This window comes from Eriocheir sinensis, chromosome 32, assembly GCF_024679095.1.
Source record: "Eriocheir sinensis breed Jianghai 21 chromosome 32, ASM2467909v1, whole genome shotgun sequence".
Taxonomy (NCBI): Eukaryota; Metazoa; Arthropoda; class Malacostraca; order Decapoda; family Varunidae; genus Eriocheir; species Eriocheir sinensis.
Genome location: NC_066540.1, coordinates 11984146 through 12005719, shown reverse-complemented (window position 1 = coordinate 12005719; position 21574 = coordinate 11984146). Strand labels below are relative to the sequence as shown.

General features: G+C 37.4%; 1 protein-coding gene across 1 annotated transcript in view; it reads right to left on the bottom strand.

Annotated features, from left to right (window-relative positions):
• Nucleotides 1-15561: 15561 nt before the first annotated feature.
• LOC127006144 (phospholipase DDHD1-like) overlaps nucleotides 15562-21574 on the bottom strand; it is a 37098-nt gene continuing 31085 nt past the window's right edge. Inside the window, exon 11 of the mRNA XM_050875678.1 lies at nucleotides 15562-21294. Within this exon, the coding sequence (XP_050731635.1) occupies nucleotides 21110-21294 (185 nt within the window). The 3' untranslated portion in view covers nucleotides 15562-21109. The remainder of the gene's footprint in view (nucleotides 21295-21574) is intronic.

Here is a 21574-nt window from a genome sequence, read left to right as displayed (position 1 = left end):
AACTTGTGGTGGAGGGAAAGAGCAAGTACAACATTTGCAGAAAAGATAGGAAAGAAGGAAAGGGAGGAGTAGTAATGATAATGGCAAAACAAAACTAGTGACTGAAGTGAGAAATGGAAATGACAGTGCGGAGGTGATGGCTGTGCAGGTACTGGTAAAAGGTGGAGAGAAGAATAACATAACAACAGCCTATGTCCCCCCTAAAACCAAAAGTTGGAATGAAGCAAGATATAACACTATGCAGGAAAATACAATTCGGGCACTGACAGATGAAATAAAAAATGATAAAAGGTAATATTAACAGGAGACTTCCATTGCAAAGAAGTGAAATGGGAAGATTTTGTAACGGAGGGTGGTGAAAATACTGGTAACAGATAACTTGATGGCACAGTGGGTGCAAGGAGAAACAAGGTTGAGAGGGGATGACGAACCATCAAGACTTGACTTAATTTTCACAAAAAATATGGAGTTGGATGATGGAGTCAGTCATGAGTGCCTCTTAGGAAAGAGCGACCATGAACTATTGGAGATGAAAACTTTGGAAGGATGTGAATATCGAGAAGTGGCTTATAAGGAAAAAAGGAAAAACTACGCTAAGGCAGATTACGTTGGACTTTCTTCGGTGGGGTAGACAGGACTGATATGAAGAGGAGAAATAATATTCAAGAGAAATATGACACTTTTATGAATATTTACAACAGAGAAATAGAGATATCTATTCCATTCTGCGCAGTAAAAACTAAAGGAGAGAAAACATGGTTTGGATGGAGGTGTGAGACAGCAAAAAGAAATAGAAATAAGGCATGGAGGAATTTAAAGAAAAGACCAAATATAAAAAAGCAAGAAATCATTATGTGAAAATAAGGAGAGAGGAGGAAGCCAAATTTGAAAGAAGAATAGTTTTTAAATGTAAAGAAGAACCAAAAATGTTTTATAAATTTGTAAACGGGAAGTTAAAAAGATATGAAGGAGTGGAAAGGCTAAAGGAAAAAAATGTAATCTACAAAAAGGACAAAGAAATTGCAGAAATATTAAATAAAAGTTTTCATAAAGTGTTTACGGAAGAAACCGACTTTGACAGGGGTCTCGAAAATTGTAATGAGGAGAAACTGAATCATGTGAAGGTTGATAAAGGAGAACTGATACACCTGATGAAAACCTTAGATGGAAGGAAAGCTATGGGACTGGATGGAATCTCTGGATAAGTGCTAAAAGTGTAGAAATGAATTATTGGAACCACTTTATGACATAATAACATGCTCTATATATACAGGAAAGGTGCCCTTAGAATGGAAAAGAGCAAACATTGTACCAATTCATAAAAGTGGAGATGAAACTAAACCACTAAATTATAGATCAGTTTCTTTGACAAGTGTGATATGCAAGATTTGTGAAAGTATAAAAAAAAACAATGGGTTGAACATTTAGAAAAGGAAAACATGATAAATGAAGGACAATTTGGATTTAGAAAAGGGAAATCATGTGTCACTAACTTACTCTGTTTCTACTCAAGAGCAATAGATGTGGTGCAAGAGAGAGAATGGTGGCTGATTGTGTATATCTTGATTTGATAAAAGCTTTTGACAAGGTTCTGCACAAAAGGTTAATCTGGAAACTACAGCAGTGGGAAGGAATGGGCGGGAAGAGAAATGAGGACAGTGATTAGAGAGGAGAAATCAAATTGGAGGAGAGTAGAGAGTGGAGTCCCCCAAGGCTCAGTTCTGGCACCAATAATGTTCATAATATTTACAAACAATATGCCAAAGGTTATAAAAAGTTATATGAGCCTTTTTGCAGATGATGCAAAGTTAATAAGAAAAGTGGGGATGGAGGAAGATTGTGAGGAGCTGCAAAAAGACCTGGACAGAGTATGTAGATGGAGCCAGTTATGGGAGATGGAATTTAATGCAAACAAGTGCCATGTTATGGAAATGAGGAAAAGTAAAAAAAGATCAAGGAAAACATACAGGATAGGAGAAGAAAACTTAAAGGTGGTACACGAAGAAAAAGATTTGGGAGTAACGATGCAAGACACACTATCCCCAGAAAAACACATAAACAAGCTGTTTGGAGAAACCTACAGGATGATGCAAAATATAAGGGTATCATTCCATTTTATGGACAAAGAAATGATGAAGAAAATAATAACATCAATAAGACCAAAGCTTGAATATGCTGCAGTTGTGTGATCGCCTCACAAAAAAAAAAAAAAAAAAAAAAAAAAAAAAAAAGGACGTTAGAAAGGATACAGAGAATTGCAACTAAAAGGATCCCAGAACTCTCGAATATGACATATGAAGACAGATTGAAGGAGATGGACTTAACGACACTGGAACAAAGAAGGGAGAGAGAAGGTCTGATCACGCTGTATAAGTTGGTAAATAAGTTTGATGAGGTGGATAGAGATGATCTCTTCTTAACTGCAAGAACGCAGGGGCTGAGAGGACATAGGAAGAAACTTAATAAAGGAACCTGTTTGAGTGACTTAAAAAGTATAGTTTTCCACATAGAAGTGTTAAAACATGGAACAGCTTGCGGGGAGAGGTGGTGGCGGGCAGTGTCCAACAAATGAAGGAAAGGTTGGATAAATGTAGATATGAAGACGGGACTATTAGAGCTTAGCTCAGGCCCGGTAGACTACAAATAGGGAAAATAGGTAAATACACACACACACACGCACTCACACTATTCCATAAAAAACATTCAAAACTATAAATTATGAATGTCCAACACATTGTATCAGAAATCCCATCAAGGGAAGGGACCACAAAAATACTGTTACCAGATCATATCCAACTTCAGGTAAAAAGGTGTCTTTCACATTATTAGCTTTTATAACATATGTGATCTGATTAAATTTTCATTCTGTGGCACACCATCTCACCTTTTCTCATAGCCAAAACATGGATCTCTGAGGCCACTGACAGTAAGTAATCTCCAATCTTTTCCCCCCTACTTTTTCTTATTCCAAGTTTCAGTCCAAAAATGGATAGTGTCGATGTTACACAATCATATTACAGTAAAGTCTTGCATTTGGCGACTAAATAATGTCAGAGGAAGCTCAACAAATGCAAATAATTTAATATATATAGGAAAAATGTGAATTGGTACCAGGGCCCTTTGAGTCAACCTTTTTATGCTTACTTTGTGGCTTAAAACCTTATTTTTGGGGGCCTTATCTTGCATTGAGTACTAAGTGAATATCTTTCCTACATGATACTTGCATTTTTATTCCTTCTTCCTTCCACTGAGTTTTATCTTTGTAACAATTGCTAACACCAGCACTCATAGAGGCCTTTGACATATCAGACTCAGTAGACTGCAGTGGGCTACACTGTCAGGTGAGAGGTGGCAAGCAAAATGTTATCACATATGGGTGGGTTTAATCACAACTACTATTTGAAACGTTTCGTCAGCTGCTGTGATGTCATCTTGGCAGGCAAGTAGCTGAGAACTGGAATCCTAATATATGATAGATTGATAAAGCTTTGGCAAGGAAGAGTTAAAAGAACTGTTAAAGAGCAGTTCTGAGGGGGAAAACATTTGTCAAATGCAAGAATATGGTCCCAAAATGTGATTTTGTGTGTTCTGGAATGTAAATAATTGTTAAATAGGAGAATATTGCTTCCATATGAGAATTAAGATAACAATTGACTGGGATCACCAAATGCTAATTCACCAAATCCAAACACACCAAATGCAAGATCATACTGTACTTGCTCTCATGCCCACGACCTTAATTCTCCTGAATTTTCAATTATTTGGCTAAAACTTATTTGTCATTCTATAACTAAATATATATCTGTGCTGTTTATCCCTCACCTAATTTTACTAACTAGTATAGTATAGAATTCTTTGAGTTTGAATGCTGAAGTGGTGCACCTCCTGACTATCAGTCAGATTTCAGTCTTCACAACCAGCTTTGGCTTTGATCCGCCTTAAATGATGAACCTGGTGAACAAGCCTACAACTTTGCCCTCCATGATATGAGAAGGTTCAGCACTGTACATGTATCCCAGACTGCCATGGATACATGCTTGGCACTAGACAATTTACCTAACCTCTAATCCTTCAGCTTATTTTGTTAAAATGTAAATGTATCTGTTTTATATATAAATTTATCTGTATTTTCAGGCCAATTTATTTCTGCTGTAGTAAATTGGCAGCAGGGTTGTTTTGATTAAACTCAAATGATTTAAATCGATTTAAATCAGAGTAAAAAAATCATGATTTAAATCAAAGCTGCCCGTCAGCTGCTCGGGCCCAGCGCGCAGCCAGGGCCGTCTGCACATGTGTTTGGCCACCCAGATGGGTGGCCAAGGGCAAGATGTCGTCGGTTTTCAATTTTCCCCACAAGAATAATGGTTCAAAGTTTGCGATTTCAACGTTTGCAACCTGGAACGTCGACCTGTTTACTGCAAACTTGGAGACTACTGAATATATGTATAAAAAAAAAAAAAAAAAAAAAAAAAATCCATGAAAACAAAGACAAAATCTCTAAGGCAAACCATTTGCATAAAATAACAAAAACTTATAGGATTTAGTAACCATTATTTTCTCAGAAGGACCAGTTTTCACTAATTTTTCATATCACTAAATTTGAAAGTTAAATTATCACACACACACACACACACACACATTTAAAGCCAAACTGGATAATAAGTGTTATGGAGATGGGGCAGCACAAGCCTAGTACAGCTCTTTTCCTGTATTTCCCAACTAGGTAAATACAACTTGGTAAATACACACACACACGCACATGGTGAAGTAGATAGTTCAAGCCAGAAATATTCTGAATTTACAGCTAAATTTCATAAAATAAGATTTGGAGACAGGACCTTATGAGTGTAGCTCACTTCCTGTACATCACAACACACACACACACACACACACACACACACTTATTTGGACATTTCATCAAAATAATCATGGATTGGATTACATTCTACTGAAATTTATGCCAAAATGAACAAGATATCGATACAAAAGTTAATATTGGAATACTTCTGCAAAAAGAAAGGTCACTCTTTGCTTATCATTACAAGTCAGTCTTGCCTCTGTTTTCTATTTACAGTTATTGCTATAATCTTAATCACCAACTAATAAAAAGTTGGGGTGGTATAAAATGCATGTTACCATGCGAAACTTGATTGTCTACACAGGTATGTCACTGCTATAATATTACATGTAAATGGATATTACTGTTATCACTACTGAAGTTTATCTTTATGGAGCAGAGGCATGATGCATGTAACACAAAATTACCTCTGTACTGATTTCATGAAAAAGAACTTTTGCCTGTAACATGGGGACAATATAACAAAATTCTGATAATTCATAACACAATTGTAGGCCATATTAAAACATTGATATTTATTTCACACAGAGCTCCATCAGCAACATACAGATGTTTTCATTCTTGTTTGCAAGCTTTTGGATTACTTGAGATCATCTATATCCAAAGTATTTTATGATGACCAGTATTCAATAAATCTGAGGTCTTGTCTTCAAGTGGGGTTACTGAGCATTTTTTGTGGGCTCAAACTACATAAAAATACAATTCTTAGTGTTAAAAACCACTCTGAATTCCAGTTGTTTCATATGTGTTTTTTCAATAATTAAAATGTTAGCATATGTATCTATCGACCAACCTGAGAAGAAGGATAAACAAGCTGCATGCTGATTTGCCCAGTTTGTGATCGAACCCAGGCGTGTGGGTTTATAGCTAGGCGTGCCAATCACTACACCACTTAAGTGCAATATACATGGAATTTATAAGTATGTATTTTAGAAGACAATGTATCACACTCAATTATATATGATTATGTAAAAGCAGCTGTCTTAATATTGTAACTTAGTGTAAACAAAAAATGAATCAAACACGTTTCAGCACAACCAAGAATTTCCTGGTAGCCAAAAAACAAAAGTAGTCGGGTCAGCTTACTTGACCTCACCCCATGCCATGATAACTTCCACCACTACTACCATTCCCATTCCATACTATTTTCATTCCATACCCTCCCAATATTCAGTATATATGGTGTCAAATAGTGGTTAGATTTGGAAAATTTATCCAGGGGAGCTAACATCACCCTCCCAGCTGTATGGGCTCACTACACTCACCAGGACTTATTAATAATTTGGAAACTCATAATTATCAGTTCCTTAATGCCATCCTGAATGCAATTTGCTTTTTTGTTTATTATTATAATTATTTGATGTACATACTTGAATATAAAGTAAAATGACCTGCTGAAGTAAATACGTACTACCATAAACTGAATGAAGCAAGCGCAATATTATTATGTCATACGTCTAATAAAATTAAACAATTTGATCAATGGAGTCACAGTCAAGTTTATGGTGTGAAGTTAGGGTTCCAAAAAGATAGGGTTGGGAAACAGTAATGCAGAGGGTTTACTATTCTGTAATTCTTCTACAGCTGGAGACATCCTGGTTCAGGGGTAGACATTTAATTATTATTTCAACTGATGAAAATGTGTAACAATGTTGTCATAATGACTGCCATTTGATGCATCAACTGCTGTATGGTGCTGCAATTTGCAATGATCAGATGACATACTTTCATATGCAGCACTGTGTCTTCAGGTCTGAACTAAACCTCTACCCTCTGAAGTCCAATTCACAGACAATATTGTATGACTTATTGAAATTCCTACAAAATAAAAATTGTGGGACATATGTTGTAAACCCTCTCTCAAGAATTACAGATTTAACTGAATACCTACTGAACACTGCTGCACACAGCAAACCCTACTCCTAAACACCTACCACATATGACTACTAACAACTTGGTGACATATCAAAGGCTGCTGGAGCCATCATATACTTATCACATTGTATTAAAATCATACCGTATAGTGGTTCCTAGTCTCAGGTGATCATGTGAAATATCCAATGAAGACAAAATCTTGCTTCTCCAGAATTTATACTTATACAGCAGACCAGGGCTGTTGTTTAGGGTGAGCTTTTGGTGCTTTAGCCCTAAAAGATTTTTGTCTAGCCCTCAGATCCACTTAGAACTTGTGCCTTTTTTGCTTGTGGTTCTACAGAATTCTGAGCTAAGCACCCAATGTCCTGAAGATCTAGTAATGGCTGGGATAATTACACTGAAGTAATCTTGATATGAATAAAACCCACACTGGCAGACGAAAGATGTGTTTTACTAGTTTCATAGGACACTGCCACTTCTACTCCTTCAAACCACTGAAAATGGTAAGTGTCCTCTGAAACTGCTTTGCTTGGTAAAATACACATTTTCGCCTGCCACAGTGTTTTTTTTTTATCCATGTCTAGCAATGGCAATGAACTAAGATATTATTTTTGTTGATGGTTCAGGTGGTGACTACATCTGGAGTACAGTTAACATCATCACTGACAGACTCTATTATGATGATTCTTTCTGCCATTCTAGCACCACCAGTCTGACTATGCTTTCCAGCAAGACTGGCCATCCACGTAACAGTGCTGCAGTCTGTATATAGTCAGCAAATGGTTCATATTTAACTAGTTGCAGAGCAGAACCATCTATAATCATGGCACTAAGTTGTCCTCATGGAGTCCTATTGTCCTATCTAATTCAGTGGCTACAAAACTGCGATCATCTGTGCATGCACATGCATTTTTTAGCATTGCACTTGAGTATCCCAAATTTACACACAACTGTTACTCACAGCCCAGTTGATGTAATGAGAAATGTACATATCAACAGAAGTTTTATGATTAACTGGATCAACAGTGAATAGGTATAATTGTTTAAGATCAGTGAGTTGAGTTTGTTGACTAACACTTCAACACCTCTATAAATATGATGGTATGCATGTGACAGTTTTCAGACCTGTGCAGCAAAGAAAATAGCAAATGTATACCCCACTCAAGTAGGCATCAAGTTTGGCTGACTCTAAGAGTCCAGACCAAAGCAAACACTATTCATAGAATCACCATGGCAGAATTATATATACTATTTTACTGGCATAATAAAAAAATACTACTGTAAAAATGTGTACACACACACACACACACACACACACACACACACACACACACACACACACACACACACACACACTGCTTAGTGGTGTAGTGGATGAGACCCTTGACTGCCACCTGGCAGGCTGGAATTAGTGCCTTACTCAGACCACAATTATTTTTTTGACGATAGGAACAATTACCATCCCCTCTTGAGTAAAGGTGCTATTACATGGAGAGGAAATTGCTCACTGAGCATGGTTGTGTGAGCATTCTGCTGACGGAAAGCCCTTTTCTGTGAGCACGGTGGAATAGTCTGAACCTATTTCTGCTCAATGAGCAAAGACATTTTCTGTGGTACATGTTTAAAAGAACCAATGTCAGTGAATGACTAAGTGTTTATTGAAAACATTTTATTCCTATAAGTAAAAACAAATAAATTAAGACATGTCTGACAAAAATTAACTAACATCTATTTATACTTCGAATTAGGTATACAGTCCCTGAGGTTTATTTAAAAAAATTATATCTGTACACTCGCCGCTTGGCCCACTCTCTCAGCTGCCTCATCAACACCAAGAAGTATATCATTTCTTCATCAACATGCCAGCTGTTTTGTGGACTTGGGAGATGGAGAGCAGCTTTATCAAAATGGTTCAGGCAGGTCCTGCTCTATGGAGTATAAATAGCCCATTGTACACTGAATTGTACCTTGTGTTTCCACATTTTGTTGCAATAGCATTGGTCTTATGGTTATTATTTATTTGCACAACAAATAAGGCCTCAAAACTTTTAACCGAACTAAAAACAAATGGAAGAAAACCCCACCAAAAATAGGAAATGACAATAAAGGAAATAAATACCAAGGCAAATTAGGTTTGATTAGATTCTGGCACAATTCCAGAATTACATCCATCTCACACTGGTGGATGAAACTTTCTTTCTGGGAGATTTTGGTATTTTTTGAAAGAATTCGCTAACCTGTCACAAAGCACCTTTATTTTTTCATCCCCTCCCTGTCCCACATATATGCCTCCATGGTCTAGTGGTTAGCATGACAAGCTAGCGGGCCCAGGTTTGAATCCTGGCCCAGGCAGTCGGCATGCTGGTCAATAAATGGGTACCTGGAAAAACCTGGGAAAGGTACTGTGGTAACCCAGCTGTTAAACTGGCCCTGTGCCCCAGGGTAATGGGTTCTTAACCATCACAGGCTCAAAGGACCAATGCAAAGACATGACCACCACAGCCATGCTTTCTATAGCATATGCCCCAACCTTACCTTACCTCCTCAGAGACTAGTAATTTTGATAAAAACAAGTAACAGATTAATACAAAACACAAATCTATTAGAAAAAAATTACATGAACGAGTGATTTGCTATGACAAACCAATGCAGTATGTGCTCATAGTACTTCACCAAGGTGTCCTTTGCTGTGAGACGAGTGGACTTCTGAAATAATACTGATTTAGTTTGGTTGGACTAGTCGTTTTCAATAAAAATGTGTTCATCCCCATCCATGAATACAACATCCCTTGCTGCAGGGATCATATTGCACCAATGGATGGCTAAGCATCCTGATGAAATGCACATGTGATTGCTCCCTTAACTGCGTGTCTTTATGGTCAAAACAGATAAAGCCCATCAAAACCTGAAATGAGGTGTTTTACTCATCAAAGTCAAGATCAAGACCAAGCTTGATTGCTCATCAAAAGTAGCATCACCATGTGATCAGTTCACTCAGCAGTTCTGTGAAAGTTGCTCATGGAAAGTTTGCTCCTTGAGCAAATTCGTCCCCATGTAATAGTGCCTTAAGGAAAATGGGGTGTGTGGTGTGTGAGGTTCCAGTCGTACCCATAAATTGGTCTAATGAGCTCAACAACTCTTTGGGAAGGTTCTGGCTGGAAATCACGAGTCCAGAACATGAAAACAGACACTGGGTATATGACATACACACATGAAAAAGAAAAAAGTAATTCCAATAAATAGTTAAGTTTTCAAACAAGTAACAATAGAATCAAGAACTAGAAGAAATAGTAAAACTACTGTGCTTTTTGTCAAGATTACAGGCAAAGGACAGTAAGAACTGAGACAGAGGCTATGAGCATATCACAGACTAGGTCAAACCCAGAGACCTGAGTACATCAAGTTTACAGAGGCTCCATAGCAGTATGCTATTTATGATTACTTTGTCTACTGGACAGATATTTCTAGCTAACAATCCAAATAAGGACCAAAATGTTACTTCAACTATGGGTGCTGCAAATTGAATTAACAAGTAATTCATAAAAGAATAACCAGTCATATGGATTCCCAGATAGCCATAAAGTATTTATAACCCCATACAGAATATTCATTAAAATTGACTTGCCAGTAATTAAAGCTGGGTTGCCAAGTAATTGCAACACTGTCAACAACTGTGCAGAGAACAACTGCATTCCATTCATTGGGTCTGTTAACCTTGTGAACCAGAGCTGCAAGGCAGTAATGATGTTCAGGTGAAGTTACCCATGGACAGTAGGGATAGGATGAATTCTGTCAGCTGGAGTTATACCCATGCACTAGGAAAAAATTGAATTTGTAATTTGTAAAATTTTTCATATATATATATATATATACACAGTACCCTCTCGAGTTTCGCGCTTGCTTCATTCCGAAGGTATGGTGCTAAACTCGAGGATCGCGAAACTCGAGGTATTGAAATCCATTTAAAAGCGCTTATTGGTTCCGACCCGTGGAAAATAATTACTTTTTCCGACTTTACTCCCTTGTTATCACAATTTTTTCGACTTTACTCTCTTGTTATCTCAAAATACGTACCTTGTTAATAGGCAGAAAATGGGAAATAAGAACAGTTCGTTTTTAAGCCACAGTTGAAGGTGGCTGCCTTACAATTGCCTGGCAGTTCTGAATACATGGTTGTGATCCACGTGGTATCGTCTGCTAAAGTAAGAGCGGTCGCTCGCGGTCACCCGTGGGACAGTTGGACAAACCTATATTTTTCTGCTAGTTTTCTGTGTTATGAAATAATCTGCTAACTCTTTCTGTTAAAAATCATGAAATCACTAATATCATGATTGACTTTTCAATGCCTATTGAACGTAAACCGCTGCTGCTGCCGCAAAATAGCTCGCAGAGAGGTTCAACCAGTTTACTGTTTCCATATTTCCCTCACCGCTCACAAAGATCACAAGCGGACAGACTAAAACAAAACCAGGCAAATTAATACTTTTAATGCTGTGTATTCTCACAGCGTGCATGCGTGGTGGACAGCAGAATGACTAATTTCATCAGGGAGATATTTCTCGCAACACCGGCCAGTGTAGTGGACCTTCTTCTTCTTCTTCTTTTGACCTGTAACGCTTTGTATTGCTTCTTAGGTCCTCCTTCTCCACACTTTTATACTTCACAACATCCATTTAGGGCCGCTTTCACAGTCATTTTGTTTATTTTGATCTTTACCAATGGTGGCAATCGCTGCTATAGTATTTCCACGTGAAACTGGCCGATGGGGTAGTGGCGGCTGTGGGGTTAGCCTGGCCCCGCACTTACCAAACACTCTCAACATCTCTCGCTTCGTCTGCAGCCGCCACTACCCCATCGGCCAGTTTCACGTGAAATACTAAACGGCGATCGGCGCCATTGGTAACGATCAAAACAAACAACATGACTGTGAAAGCGGCCCTTAGTTACTTAACAGTGCACACTTATACACTTCACCTTGAACTTAGGGGTTTTTCTGTCCTTTTCTTTCCCTGATTTTGCTTTTCTATGCCCTGTTGCAATTTATCACCATTACTTTTCACCGTCGCTGCCATGCATTACAGGTCAAAAGAAGAAGAAGAAAAGGAAAACAACACCGGGAGATCTACAATTTTCATAGACTTGATAAAAAGATTTTTGGACTGTGGTTCCCCAGCACGGGGTGTTCTCTTATCTTGTTAATCAAGTAGTAAGCAAAGCAGCTCTGCCAGTCCATTTTATGAGTCTCTTGGTGGTCCATCTTCCACTGCTCCTCACTCCTCAGCCACTGCCGTCGTCTGGTTGTTTACATGCAGCCGTTCGGTACCCACGTACCCACGCTCGTACTCACAACTGTTTTCCATTCATAAGGACAACCAACAACTCGCTCCTGGTTGGGCATACGGGCAACCGCGGTTGTACATGGCCCCAATGGTTGGACACAGCCTTTTAAGGCAGCACGCATGACACCATGACGCCGACGGTAGGTAGACGTGACCTGTATAAGTCAAAGCAACGCAAAACTTGTGGCGGTAATGTGCGAAAGTCGTGATGGTAAGAATTTAGGACTAGGCGCTAAACTCGAGGATCGCGAAACTCGGATAGCACGAAACTCGAGAGGGTACTGTATATATATATATATATATATATATATATATATATATAATATATATATATATATATATATATATATATATATATATATATATATATATATATATTTCCTTTAACCTTTTACATACCAATCCTTTTCAAATTTAAAAACTGTTATTTATTAAAATTTAACACTACAGTACCCTTACTGGCTGAGTTAAGAAAACTTAAAAGGGTAACATGCAGCATATGATATAAATATCCATGCAGAAAGACAAGAATTCAAGTAGAGGAAGAATAATACAGAAATATAAGTACATATCACAAAATATTTTGGACAAATTATTGAAACTGAATTTCCACTGCAAACTATTTTTAAGATGAGGACCATGCAAGTTACATATTGTATCTAGTAAAGTATTTGGAATAATTTATAAAAATCAATAAAAGTTAGCTGCACTTCACAATTTATAATGGTTATTGCTGTTTTGTCTTCATTACATACAGTACCTTTGAAGAACTATTTTCTTTAAACAAATGTGGGCATTGCATTATTATTACTAGTACTGAAATACTAGTGATGATTAGTGAACTTACCAGTTATTGCACTAAAACCTTTGTGGTAGATGAAAACATTTACATAGGTATAACTGGCAAACACTTATGAGTTTACAGTTCAGAGATATCTAAGAAATAAATCAACATTTTCATCTAGGTAGTAGTATCTATAACTATTGCAAGAAATAGAGTAGACTCTTGCCAATTATGAACAGGAGCTCAATATATGCCTTTATTAAAACCTTATTTGAGACATTAAAACCAATGTAACATGAATACATTAGTTCCATCACCAAGAAATTCATCCATTTGATCACTTGTCATTCATTCCTTGCCTTCCATTTTGAACACCAATCAAATTTCTTAACCAGCACAATATTCTCCTTGATCTCTTCTGATAACCTATTAATATTCAATGCTGAAGGCTTAAAACAGTTCAGTTTCCTAGCAAATATTCATCCTTATCAGATCAGTAGACCTGAGTATTTGCATGCCACTGGGAAGATTCAAGACTTATAGTGAACTTTTGTCTCATTTGTTTAATGCTAAGTGTGTGATAGCAAATAGACTTTGGTAAACTCTCGCTTTAAGTCCTTTAATGAACCAATTGGGGGAAGGAGGTGACGTTATATTCCATAATCTGTTATATCTGAGAGATCCTAACTTTCTGCATATAACAAACTTTGTTTAGTATATGAAGTGAAATATTTGCTATGTCTGATCATTTCTGATTATATTAGATGTGTTAAATGAAAGGTGAGGCATGAAGGAGGCAATTGGAAGTCATTACAGTCGGGAGGACTCTAGACACGCGCTACCCAGTCAACCTTGTTTACACCGCTGCTGATGGACCTGCATGTTCGGTCAGCCTAAACTTCTTTAGCAAATCCCCACATATACCACACTGGCTCATAAAGTTCATTACAGCTAAAATTTGTTATATTGAGGTCCATAAAAGCAATGGTTTACTGTAAATATAGAGGGTAAGATACCAAAGTGAAAAATTCCAGGCCTGGTTGATGAAGTGAACTGTAGTACTGATATGTGTGATGTGAGTGATGTTGATAGACAGTAGGTAAATTTCGTATCACTATTCATTAAGGTTTGAATCTACCCTAAGATAATTAAAGTAAAATGTATTGTGGGCATGACAGACAGGCCAGTTTCAAATGGCTTTAGAGGTGCAGACAAGCAGATTGCTGCTGCTGCAGTGTCAACTAAAATATTTCTTGTCACTCAGTCATTCATTTAAGTTATAATCTACCCTCTCTGATGACTAAAGTAAAGAGTAAAGTAGGACTGACAATACACAATTGTCATTCCTGTCTTAGCAAGACTGTGTTAGTTTTGATGCCCTTTTCATGTCTCATTACTTTTTCTAAAGGCCCTAGAGTCAAGACAAGAACAGAAAACACAACAAATACTTCGGTAAGCATCTGCACCACATTCAGACATGCCAACAGCACACCATCTGCTACGTGCCTCAAGCTAGCTGGTTACTTTCTCCTTGGAAAATTTTTGAATGCTCAGCAGCCAGTCTATTATGTTTATTTTTAAAATCTAAACTATTAATTTTTATGCCCTTTTCATGTCTTATTACTCATTTAAGAGGCCCTAGACAACTTAAGGCCACTGTTGAACCATGCTGCTCAGCTTTTTTGTTACATCATGAAACTGGTTTTGAGAATGGGGGTGTAGCTAGTGAAGCTCAAGTTGTGCTCATCATTTGTGCCTGGGATGTTAGACTATTAACTTGGATGTTTCTCATGAAATTTCTGTTCTTCATGAGAGCACAAACATTATTATACAAAATGGGTATCAATTCTAACTTACTGTTACAGTCAAAAACATTATTGTAAAAGTCATTATTGACAAGAGCCCACTGCAAGTACATATAGTGATTTGAGATTTAAATTTTCACATGGGAATAACATGATATAAAAAGAAACATTTAAGACAAGATACAGTATAAAAGAAGAAACCTCATAATGATGTTTACATGATTATATTATTCAATCTATAGCCAATATATGAGATAAAGTAATAGAATAATGAATTGTGAATGTCTCCCTCAATATGAAGCCCTTTGTAATACAACCTACGAGGACCAAGCAGTATTTAGCTAGGAGTCTCCAAAAGTCACACACGTTACCCCTCAACCCTAAATTCAATTGTGACTAAATAAATAAAGCACCAAGAGGCAGCAAGGGCTAACCAAGAAATTATATAAGTGCTTTTATTTGGGTCTTGATGAACACAGGGTCTCATGTTGAACTTCCATCTTCAGGAGACTATTTTTACATGCCATCAAAATACCAAAAAATTATACACATTACCCATGAAACCCAACTTCATCTGTGAATTTGAAAAAGTGAAGCACCACAAGGCAGCATCAATCAAACAAGCATGAAAAGTCATCATAAATCTATCAGTAAAGTATGAAAATAATAAAAACAATACACCAGGGTTTATAAATTTGTGGCCATCATCATCTTCCTTAATTAATCTCAGTATAATCAGATTTAGCCTCTTTTTTTTCTTTTCTAATAATTATCTAATTCCTTTTGTATCACTTATCATGTTATTAGCTTTTCGAACTAGGGTTCTTTTCATGTTCCTTAATGCATGGAAAAAAAAAAAAAAAAAAAAAAATATATATATATATATATATATATATATATATATATATATATATATATATATATATATATATATATATATATATATATATATATAAAGCTTCCTTGCTACATACTAAATTTTATATTTAATTATATCTTTAAATATTTATGACATATTGAAAAGGATGGACCATGGGAAGTACTGAGTTGCTAAGGCTAGTGTCACATCCATAATCTTGACTCCTGACACTTCCTGATGTTAGAAAATGTTGCCATCCACAGTGGTCACCATGTCTCTTCCCAACCATTTTCAAGTTATCCTGGGGATCGTTTGCGGCATTGCCATATCTCACCGCCTGTTGTGGTGCGTCAGGCCACTCGCCCTCCCCGACATCTGTTATCCATCAGTAATAAACCACGATCGCCAGATGTCCATCTCCACAAAGTCGCAACAATGTTGTTTCGATGTTGGCAATGGTCGGCATTTAAGGGGATCTACTTATGATGGTCATAATGCATGTCTGGCAGCGCAGTCTCCCAACCAACTACATGCAGATGTGGTCACGGACCTGCACCAACCATCCGTGTGAAGGAGGGATGATCGTAGGGTGATCATAGAGTGATTGATAGTCGCAGGCCAGGCTCCAGGGGTTGTCTCCAGAATGTTTGTCGTTTTTCACTGTGGGGGCCAACATATTGTACTAGGTCATCAAACATGTTATTGTCAACCCGAAGAAAGTTTCTGTAGAAATCTAAATCTACAGCCAAAAACTTCCTCATCAGATTGTCATAATGGCCATAATGGTCTCCGATTCAGGGAAGGCTTGACTCACACCTGGTGCTTTTTTTTGCTTCTTTTATTGCTGTAGCTTCAGCAATAGTCTGGTTAACTCCAATTGTAAATTTTTGTAGTTTTTCATTCTGGAATGAATCTCATTAAAAAAAAGTTGTTGAAAATCATCCGTATAACTCAACTGTGAAATCAAATGATTTGGACTGACCGTTTGGCTGGAATTCCATGATTCCCCAAAAGTTCCAACTTTTTACAGGTGCGACGTACAGGAAAATTTATTGAAGAAAAGTTGCTCATTTTATCACGATGGAGTCTCAAAAATAGTTTATAATCTTTGACCTGGAAATTTATTACCTACAGAGAGCCACAGTTGCAGTGAAACTTAAAAATAATTTTTGTAGTTTTTTCATTCTGGAATGAATCGCACTGAATAAAAGTTGTAGAAAATCATCTGTATAACTCAACTGTGAAATCAGATTATTATTTGGACAGACCGCTTCGCTGGAATTCCATGATTTCCCCCAAAATCCAACTTCCGCTTCCCACTCCTCTGTACACTCCTACGAACAAGATATTAGTTCATCTAGAACATCACGTATATAAGTGGAAGTGTCAAGACTATGCTCAGCATGCACACAACAAGTAGAAACTAAAGGAAGACCGCCGAAACAGATTGGCTGAGGGAACATAATCGCTCTGCAGACGCCATGATGCATAGGCAGGAACTGCATGTAAACTATTTTTAACACGGAGTGGTGTAGGGGACAAAAGAGGTGCCAGTTAGTCACTCAGCATCGACAGAGACTTAGTTACATGTGCCCTTCAAATTCCAGATAGCTTCTCGCTCTCTGGCGATGGCATCATGCTCGTTGCCCACGTCTGATTGAACTATATGACGCCAGCGGCATCGGCGTCATTAAGGGGTTAATAAAGTTACTTGGCATAACCCCGTATCAACAGCACACCCATTCCCACACCCACGGTCACTCGCCCAGGATGGTTGGCAAAATTGAATGTCGGGAGGCGCCAGAAGTCATGATCGTGAATGTGACAGAAGCCTTAAGAATAATTATGAATATCATTCTGAGCTCTGTGAGGCTTACTATTAGAGCAGCCATGGACTGGTTTCTTGTCATTTACTTCAACTCTTGCACTCTGAACAATGCAATGACTTATATATTACTTGTGACATTCTGCAATTTGCATATAACTGATTTCAACTCATTAGATAATTACCTGTGATGAATGGTATGACCCCTGGTGTTATAGAAACACTCAATATCATTCAGTACTATAAGATAGAGCTTAGATCCATACCAAGAGGGCATAGAATTTTCAAATTGCTAATCTTGCTTTTTGGTTGGGAAACATAATCTAAAATTTGACTTAAAGAGACAAAGACTTGTCTCATACCACTGCATCTCCACACATGATAATTGTGGCTTGCTACTGCTTAGTTCATGAAATTTATCTAACTACATGAGCAATGGCATGTTTCTGTTGAACTGACTGGGTGTTATCATGAGGCACCTCTGAGTGGAGAATGCCAAACAATGAGCTGTTGAAAGCAGGAAGGCTGCCTGCCTGGGAATTAGCTCAGAACCCTTCAGAATGAAGTCAGTGAGTGAATGAAACAATATATTTGAGGCTTATGTACACCATAGCTGAGACTGGAAATTTTTAACACTAAAAAAATATTGTGCAATCTAATAATGAACGAGATTTTGGATTTTTTGGATTTGAAATATGCACTTCACTGACAGTCAAAATTTGATTCACACATATACCATATTTGCCAGCATATAAGATGCATAAAAAAAGTAAAAAATTGCCCTGTCTTATGCATGTGCAATACAGACTAGAGACTGAATGCCCTAGGAGTGAGGTGCTGGGGGTTGAAAGAGCAGCAGTAGTACAGAAAGCACACAAACTGTGCTTGGTTGTTTTGTTGAATAACTCCCCAATGAAGGTCATTGGTAAGTTTTTGGTAATGGCATTCTTGGTGGAACAACATATAACAAAACTAATATAACCACACGCTAATTGATATATTCAAGTCAGTTCTGGCAGCATACTTCTGGTCTCAAAGACATCATAAAACTTCACTTCTCAAACAGGACTTATATGAACCACTGAAATAACTATGAGCTAAACATACATGAGTGATTAACTAAAACAAGTTATTCAAAGACATGCATTACATGTCAACAAATGACATAACATCTGCAGTCATGAAGAGTCTGCCATTTTCCTTTTGAACTCTTCTTTTTCTTCTTTGTTTAATGTCCTTATTTTCCTTTATGGGTTGGACGGCTCAGCTCTCCAGGTGACCAAACGTATCAAGCTACTGTGAATTGTTTACTGTGATTCTTTCTATAAAATTTGAGTATTAAAAATATCAAACTGCTAATGAAAACAATTGTTGTGTATGTAGTTATTTACCAAGCAAATGAGCAAAATCAGTAAAAGTGGTAACTTATCACCTCTCAATTAGTTGAGTTATATTTAAAGTAGCATCACCTCACATTAATCTAATGGATAGTAACCTATCACCATAAAACAATGATGGTAAGACTAAGAGCAAGACTGCACACTGCTTGATAAATTGCCACTCCCTTGTAAACAAACCACAGCTGATCTGGTCAATGGTAAAGTAAGGTTATATTAGCATAATCCTGTAAATTGTCAACTAAGTTCAAACCCATAAAGGAAAAGCAAAAAAGGCATTGCTACATAAAATTTGTTACAGATCATAAACTAATGAAATTAATAATTACTAAACTAATTCAATTAATTATTTAATAAAATGATAATAGGGCAGCTGCACAGTACTTTGGTCAGCCACTAATGGACCGTATTGACCATACAGGCAGCGCCACATGTGGCCACTCAGTGAACTGTCAAAGCAATACTTTCCATAGAACTCAAGTTATGTACTAGAGTGTGTCTGAGGCTCCCTCCAGGATACAAGGCCTTGGTGCCACCACCGCTCCAAGCCAACGACTGCACACACTTTATTCCAACCTGATTTCCTGACTCTACTATTTGACATGGAGAAAAACTGAAATTGTGTAGGAGTGAAGTGTGTGCAATCATCGGCTTGGGGCGACGGCGGCATCATGGCCGTGTATCCCAGAGACAGCCTCAGACGCACTCTAGTCTATAACTAGAACTCTAGAAAATTCAGCTTGGAGTTGAGTGGCCACATGTGGTGCTGCCTGTATACCCAATACGGTCTATTGAGAAAATGGTGATTTTGTACTTGATTCCAGTACATACTGTATTTACATGCACAAAATCATATGTTTACCCATACAAAACTACTTTGAAACCACTTCAAGTAGACTTATGATTAAACATTAAAAAAAGCCTTGTAATCTAGGGTGCATCTTATACAGAGGTGTGTTCTATAAAACTGGCAAATACAGTACTATGCATATGTTTTATGTAGCAATTTGAGTCCAAATACATTTTAATCATAAATATGGGCAACTTGTTTGATTATTTTGTATACAGTTGCATATTCCTGAGCGGACAGTATGCAGGTGTGGAGGGTGATCTGGAGACCTGCTTTCAAGTCCCACCCACCACTACAAGGCGACAATTTTTAGCCATCAGTGAGTGGCTGCAGTTAACCCACATGCTGTCCTGATGGACACCTATCAACCAGAAGTCTAACGAAACTCTGTCAAGAGGATCAAATGGAGCTCCGGGAGGCAGCATGAGCCAAGCAAAAATGGTGCCACCATAAAATACTTGCCCACACCACTAAGAGGAGGCAGGGGCCAACCACCAGAACCCCCATCAAGAAACCATATCAGTGCTATGGGGCAAAGTGAGAAAAAAAGTTATTTGATTCCAGTTATTCACTTCATACTTACTTACTGTAAATCCTTAATAGGTTGGTAATACTGACTCTTATTTTAGGCCAAGATTGTCTTCCACAATTAAAATCTGATCAAAGCTAGATGGCAACTTGAACTATCTCTAGAAATTAGAGTCAGCTTTACTAACTGGAAAGATCTTTTTATCTGTACCAGAATAAAATCATATTGGTTTATAACAAAAAAAAGAGCTGGTGAAAAATTGTGCTAAAAACATCACGAAATATGAATCTTTTTAGGCATTTGTGGTAAACTACAATATCACATTAGTCAACATTCTAATCCTATTTCTATTACTGAGCAGGTTAGGGGTTCAGAGTATAAAATTTAAACCCCTTGTTAAAAATATAAAATAATTATAGACTAAAGGAGGCATTTTCTCTTGGGAAAAAAAAAAAAAAAAAAAGGGGGGGGGGGGAAATCACATAAAATCCTGCTAGAAAAGCTTGCTTGAGAGGTGAATCATTAAGATATGAATATCTAACCAAAACTTTGATTGAACTGAAAGACTTTGTCTGATGGCAGGCATACAATTAGGAAAGGTTCATTGTATTTATATTCTTTTCAGGTAAAAATGATTGATGATTGCTGTTGTAAGATGTGGAAAAGACGTCAAATTACACCATACACTGCAACATAATCATAGCTGTTGAAGGACTGTCAATGTATACAAAAGTTAGATTATTTATGAGACTGAAAGAAGCAAAAAAAAGAAAATAGTATTCCCCCTATAACAAAGTCACTGCTTAGGAAAGACAATCAATGGAATATTAATGTTGTGCCAATTTCTGTAAAATTTACAGGGAATGAAATCGTCTTGCTGGTGAAATGCATCCAGCTTAATAATGCATTCATTCTCCTCTGATTATCCTTACTACTCTAAGTATCCCTATGCTTTATGTCAGGGAGTGGAGGGAGGCACTGAGGAAAGTCACGGGCGACTGGTCTCCGGCTTGCTGGAGGGGGTGGGTGGTTGTAAGTCAGGATATAGTACACTCAGTATAAAGTGTGACACATCATAGTTATTCCAGTAAGCTGTGTGTGAGGTGACTGCTGATATGTAGCTGCTCTCCATGCTTCCTTCCCGCAATACAAAGTCCATTCGATCTATAGGACCTGCAAGTATACAATGGTAAGTAACTATTATGATGATTATGATTATCCACCTTCCAAAATCTTTAATAATTATGTATGTTGATTATTTCTGGGCTATATGATACAAGAACTTTTTCATTAATAAATGTTACACTTTTGCAATTAGAGAACAATGCCTCACCTGGTAGTTAATTGCACACCTGTGATGGAGCACTTGTCCACCTGAATCTTATCTTTGTATTCATGGTGTCTTCGCTTCCTCTCCTGCCTTTCATTCCCTCCTCAACTCCTCTCCCTCTAT